This window comes from Rhamphochromis sp. 'chilingali', assembly GCF_963969265.1.
Source record: "Rhamphochromis sp. 'chilingali' genome assembly, chromosome: 15".
Lineage (NCBI taxonomy): Eukaryota > Metazoa > Chordata > Actinopteri > Cichliformes > Cichlidae > Rhamphochromis > Rhamphochromis sp. 'chilingali'.
Genome location: NC_137942.1, coordinates 13,206,715 through 13,213,452, shown reverse-complemented (window position 1 = coordinate 13,213,452; position 6,738 = coordinate 13,206,715). Strand labels below are relative to the sequence as shown.

General features: G+C 39.0%; 1 protein-coding gene across 1 annotated transcript; it reads left to right on the top strand.

Annotated features, from left to right (window-relative positions):
* Positions 1-1,358: 1,358 nt before the first annotated feature.
* Positions 1,359-6,017, top strand: LOC308410969 (immunoglobulin lambda-1 light chain-like; the record flags this gene model as incomplete). The annotated part of the gene is made up of 4 exons (XM_080904635.1): positions 1,359-1,398; positions 1,482-1,804; positions 4,908-4,941; positions 5,695-6,017. The coding sequence occupies 4 exons, from the start codon at positions 1,359-1,361 to the stop codon at positions 6,015-6,017; spliced, it is 720 nt and encodes a 239-aa protein (XP_080760761.1).
* Positions 6,018-6,738: the final 721 nt, after the last annotated feature.

Here is a 6,738-nt window from a genome sequence, read left to right as displayed (position 1 = left end):
TGACAACTGGCTGGTGATTCTCTGCACTCTCATCAAAGTTCTAGCATGTAAAGAATCTGATGTCCACTGCAGACTTATGCACAGATGTAACTGTCTGTTTCTCTTGACTCTAGGTCTTCTTGTTGTTTGCAGGTGTGAGTGACACAGAAACCTCCTGTTGTATCAGTGTGAAAAGGAGAGACAGCCAGCTCGGACTGCAACCAGAGGACTGCAACTGACCAGTCTGCTCGTTGACATAAACATATTCCAGGAGGAGACAATCAGCATGTACTGCAGTTTCGTCATGACTGGAGTTCTCAAAAAATATTGTTCAGGTTTCTCCTCTCAAAATTCACATCAACTCATCAGTCAAAATCAGATTATCATCATCAGTGTGGAGGAGGGAAACTCTACAATCTATTACTGTCAGGGGACAGCTTCACAAGGGATGCTGCTTCACTAATTTACACAGTGACATAAACCTTTTCACAGATACTTCTGCTTGTTCATACTTTGTACTGATCACAGAGCTGTCAAACAAACTCACCAGCTGCACACAGTTGGAGATGTGAGTCCTCACTTGTTCTGAGATGTGACCATTCTGACGGCTCATCCAGCTTTACAACAAGATTCTCCTTGGACTGATTCACCTCTATTCAACTTTATTACCAAGCAGGCAGAGGCAGGAGACTCTGTTTGCTATTTGGTGGCTGTGCTGATGAAGCTGAATCACATTGATTGAGGCTGTGAAAAAAAACCCTGAATTAGAGACATTACAGTTTTAAAAAAATCCAACATTACTCATCTCAAATCATTAAATCTCGAACAAAACATGTAATGGGATTACATTAGTGGTTGGAGGCAGATGGCATTTCTACTTTCTGCTAAGTATTTCTGTCAGAAATGGAATGACTCTGTAAGTTAAGATGAACAGTGACTCATACTGTGACAAAAACCTGAGATACACAACAACTTTCATGAGAGCTGAAAAACATCAAACTATTTTCAGCTTTTATAAGTATTACACTAAGTAATCCTCACTTTTTGTTTAAGGTACGGTTTAATTTTTGTTTAAATTATCTACTTGATATCACTTGTTGAGAAACTTAAATCTATCTTTAAATTCTGAAAAGGGATCAAGTTAAAACACTGCAAAATCATCATGAAGGACATGAAAAGATTGTAAAAAAAAGAAAAAAAAAGAAGAGACTTCACATTACCAAGTCAAGATGAGAAATATACATATGTATGTTTAAGCTCCTCCTCCTGTTAGTCGTATTAAAAGGCTCCTTCAGCACCTCCTCCCTTCATCCTACAGAAGCAGTACAGCCACTTTAAAGTTACAAATTAGAAGTGCATTCTCAGCTCACACCGATAACATGCTGGTGACTCTCTGTGCTCTCATCACTGCTCTAACATGTAAACACTTTGACTTATATTGCACACATATATACTAATGTCAGTGTGTTTCTCTTGACTCCGTGTCTTCTTGTTGTTTGCAGGTGTGAGTGGTGTGACAGTGGTTACACAGAAAACTGTGCTATCAGTGAGCAAAGGAGAGACAGCCACCATGGACTGTAACCTGGGGACTGTTACTAACAGTGCTGCTCGGTGGTATAAACAGATTCCAGGAGGAGTTCCTCAGTATGTGCTGCGGTTTTATCATGAAAATACATCTCCAACCTATGGCTCTGGGTTCTCCTCTCCAAAATTCACATCCACTCATCAGTCAACATCAGATTATCGTTTGATCATCAGCAATGTGGAGGAGGGAGACTCTGCAGTGTATTACTGTCAGACATGGGATGACTCTGCCAAAGAGCATGTATCACAGTGATTTACATCATGACAAAAACCTCACTGTTACTTCTGCTTTTTGAGATTTACACATCCTGATAACAAAGACACTTTTGAAACTTTTTGAAACCAACTCACTAACGACAGATAATGTGTTAATAAACAATAAATTACTTTATTTTAATCAAGGGACTCTCAATTCGATTAACTATCTAACCTTCTATTACCACATGACTTTGACAGCATACATTCTGTTGACGTTCTCCCCAGAGAGAACCCAGAGCCAAGCATCAGCCATAAATGCTGATGCTTGGTATTTCTGTCAGACATGGGATGGCTCTGATTAAGACATACAGACATAAATAAAATAGAAGCAAATATTTCCGTTGTGTGTGTTTTTAGGAACACCTCTTTATATCATATGTTGTTTTAAAGGAAGAATATCAACACTGTGACAAAAAACTAAATGAGAGACTCTACAGATTTTAAAAATAAATTCTAACCATTTGAAATCATTACATTTTTTTGACTTTGACTTTTTTTTTGTTAATTTGTTGTTGTACTGTGCATTTAAAATATTGAGGTTAAAGCTGTGTAAATGCTGACCCCAGCCCAGCAGCCAGACTCTAAACTTCAACAGGTAATAAAAGTGGAAGCCGAAGTGCTTTGAACGCCTGGTCAGAGACTTCATCATTTCTTCACTACCAGACACACTGGACCCACTACAGTTCGCTTACCGTCCAAATCGTTCCACAGACGATGCCATCTCTCATCTCCTCCACACATCACTCACTCACTTGGACACTAGAAGGGGGAATTATGTTAAAATGCTCTTCATAGACTACAGCTCTGCATTTAACACCATAATTCCCTCCACACTCACCACCAAGCTGGAGCATCTGGGACTCAGCTCATCTATGTGTCAGTGGATCTCCAACTTCCTAACTGGCAGACCACAGGCAGTAAGGATGGGCGGACATGTCTCAGCCTCCACCACTCTCAGCACTGGAGCCCCCCAGGGGTGTGTTCTGAGCCCCCTGCTGTACTCTTTGTACACATATGACTGTGTGGCCACTACCAGCTCCACCACCATCATCAAGTTTGCTGACGACACCGTCGTGGTGGGCCTGATCTCTGATAACAACGAGACGGCCTACCTGAAGGAGATTAGGAATCTGGAGAACTGGTGCCAGAGGAACAACCTCCTTCTAAACGTCAGTAAGACAAAGGAGCTGATAGTGGACTTCAGCACTAAGCAGGAGAGGAACTACCAGACCCCCGTCATCAACGAGTGCCCAGTGGAGAGAGTGGACAGCTTCAAATACCTCGGAGTTCACATCACGCAGGACCTGTCATGGTCCTGTCACATCAACACCGTGGTGAAAAAGGCCCGACAGCGTCTCTACCACCTCAGACGCTTGAGAGACTTCCAACTGCCCTCCAAGGTGCTCAGGAACTTTTACTCGTGCACCATAGAGAGCATCCTGGCGGGAAACATCTTAACCTGGTTCGGGAACAGCACCATGCAGGACAGACGAACTCTACAGAGGGTTGTGCGGTCAGCTGAGCGCACCATCCGCTCCGAGCTCCCTGACCTGCACTCAATCTACAGCAGGCGGTGCTGGACCAAGGCCAGGAAGATCGTGAAGGACCTCAGCCATCCCAACAACAGACTGTTCTCTCTGCTGAGGTCAGGAAAGCGATTCCGCTCCCTGAAGACCAACACAGAGAGACTGAGGAGGAGCTTCTTCCCGCAGGCGATACGGTCTCTCAATCACACCACCACACAGTACTGACCCACACATACAGTTCTTACACACACACTGGACTTTCTGGACTTTGGTTTTGCACAACACTGGTCACTATATTCTTCATTTCCGGTTAATACTTGTACAGCTGCTGTTATTGTGTATATATTTATTTATATTTAGATTTCTTCATACATTCTTATATAGTTCTATATTGTGTATTTTGTTGTACAGTTATTTTATTTTCAACTCTAATTTATATATTTTATCTTATTCTTCCCAGTTAAATTTACCCTTCATTCTAATTTGTGTTGTACAGTTATTTCATTTTTAACCTTAATTTATATTTTATTCCTTCCTAGTTAAATTTACCCTTTTTAATTTTTCATATTTATTTCCTATCTTATTCATAGCCTTTTCCTTTTTTGTTTTCTTTAGGTCACGAGCAGTTGTCCAAGCATTTCACTACATATCGTACTGTGTATGACTGTGTACGTGACAAATAAAATTTGAATTTGAATTTGAATTTGAATTTGAAAAAGCAGTGATGAGCAGTCAGACTGCAGCCTCCTTTTCTACCTGTTCATGTTTCTAAACTAGAATCACAGTGACGACTGCTGTGCTGATGGCTTTGAGTTCACACCTAAACACTAAGAGAAAAATCACGTGTGTGTTCTCCGTAGGATATGGATTTCTGTTGGTGTATGGGACTACAGTCTAGCCTCAGGTTTATATTGTTCACTAGCAATTATGAGACAATGAATTTCAGGCCATTTCATGGAGAAACGCAAAAGTAATGTAACTAGTGTAGAGAATTACTTTATACTGGGAATAATTCAGTCATGTGCATTATTTGTGCATTATCTTTAAGAATAGTAATGAGTAATGTATAAAACATTACTTTTTTTGAGTAATAACCCAACAATGATCACAGCAAAGAGGGGAAATACCTCTAACAAGTTCAAATGTTTGATCACACAGCATGCAAATAATTTTCATGAATGTAATGTATTTAATATGCTTTTCAGTGATGTTGGTGACTCTAGAAGCAAAGCCAGTGAGAATTCAGTGAGACTCAATAAAGAATCGAATTGATAAATAATATTGATAATCACTAAATCACTAAATTCTTATCAAGTCCCATCCCTACTTTGTGCTGTATTTTTATTATATCTATATTTTTCTTTATGGGTTTGGCTTCTCCTCTCCAATTTTCACATGTACTCATCTGTCAACATCAGATTAGCATTTTGATCAACAATATATGGGGAAGCGACACTGACAGTGAAAGTTGGTCTCAATTGGATGTTTCAGTTCCTCTCCCCTCATCAGTGACAGTCAGGAGGTTTTTGTACAGCCATGTATACAAACTGAATCACTGTGGTATTCGGACAAGGCACCAAGCTGATTGTGACAAGTAAGTACTTTTAAACTGATCATGAAACAGGAGGTATTTTGTGTTTATGCTTAGATTCTCAAATTTTCTCATTTCTCATATACTTAGATTTTTCTTTAGACTTTTTTTTTGCTGTTTCATGCAGTCTGCAAGCTACAGAGTTGATCACACGTTGTAATGTGACTTAAGTTCTTCATTAGTGCACAGACACAGATATTGAACTTGATTATTCTTAAAAAAAGGTTTGTATTATCTGCCTCTCAGAAAACATTTTTTAAATAATATTTTCTGGAAATTATTCCATGTTCTCTCAACAAACATTTGACCAAAGGTGGAAAACTGACTATAATTGAACAATCTGACCTTAACCTTAGTGTTGCTTGGTTTTAGAATTAAACCCATTTTGTCTGCAGTTTGTCATAGTTGGTATTATTTTTTCATCTGTGTGAAAAAAAACAACAATTTTCTGATTTAAAAAAAAAATCTAGTTTTTTGTTCTGCTTTAGATGACTATTCCTTCCTCTTTTGCAGATGTCATTGTCTTTTATGCCAATTGTTTATTTTATGATAAATATCATCTTCATCCAATATCTCAGGCCTGATGATGATGTTGTAAGACATAGCCTTTATGTATTTTGGAGAAGTTATTTTAGCTATTTTGGGAGTTAAAGTATAGTATTTTTTCATACATTACTTTATATTGATCCAGTTTTTATTTATTCATTTTATTGTTGTTGTTGTTGTTTTTTAAAAATGGTTTTCATGCATTTTCAGGCTCCAGCCTCTCTCCTCCTGTCCTGACAGTCTTCCCTCCGTCCAGTGCTGAGCTCCAGTCCGACACAGCTTCTCTGGTCTGTCTGTCCAGTCAGTCTGTGTCTTTTGCAGATGTGAGCTGGTTGGCTGCTGGGAGTCCAGTGAGCAGTGGGATCTCTACCAGCACTGCTGTTCAGAGACCAGACCAGACTTACCAGATCAGCAGCTCTCTGACCATCCAGACATCAGACTGGAACATGGATAAGGTTTATACATGTAAAGTGTCTTTGGGCTCACAGACTTCAGAGAAAACCATCAGCAAATCAGCCTGTAGCACTGACTAGCAGACGGGTCAGAATCAGCATTTAAAGTCTGCTCTTCAAACCTTTTGGTATTTTTTTGTGCCTGTGTACATGTAAGAAAATACTAGCAGTTAATGTTTGCTATGCATTTATTCTGCAAAATGTTAATAAAAAATATTGCAAGTGAACATTGGAGGCAATGTAGCATTTTCTTCTTCTGCCAGTTTGAATTTCCTCAACTCTTCTGTATGTCCATGTGCTAGTGTGTGCATGTCCATAAGTTCTTTACTTGTGGGGAGGTTATCATAGCTTCATGTTAGTCTCCAAACTTCCACCTCAAAAAACAAAAGTAAAAAAATTCTCTGATCATATATAGAGAATTGGAGTGCCTGAAAAGATAATTAATATTTTACATTCTGGTTTAAGTTTCCTGCAATAAAAGTGGTTTGAAAAGAACCCCCCCCCCTCCAAAATGAGTAGTAACTGAAACTATCTACACCTCCCCCTCTGTCTTCCAGGATGCACCTGGAGGCTTCTTCTCTGAATTTAGAGTATTATGCAAATCAAGTCCTAAGTGAGAGGGGACTGTCCCTGACAGGAAAAAAAAAAAGTGAACCTTTTCATTATTTTACAAATAACCACTGTTGCTTTTAAACCTGGCTCATCTACCAAAAAAGGAGAAATCCTTTGTGATGATAAAATAATAGACCATGAAAAAAAAAATATATATATATGTATATATATATATGTGTCTATATATATA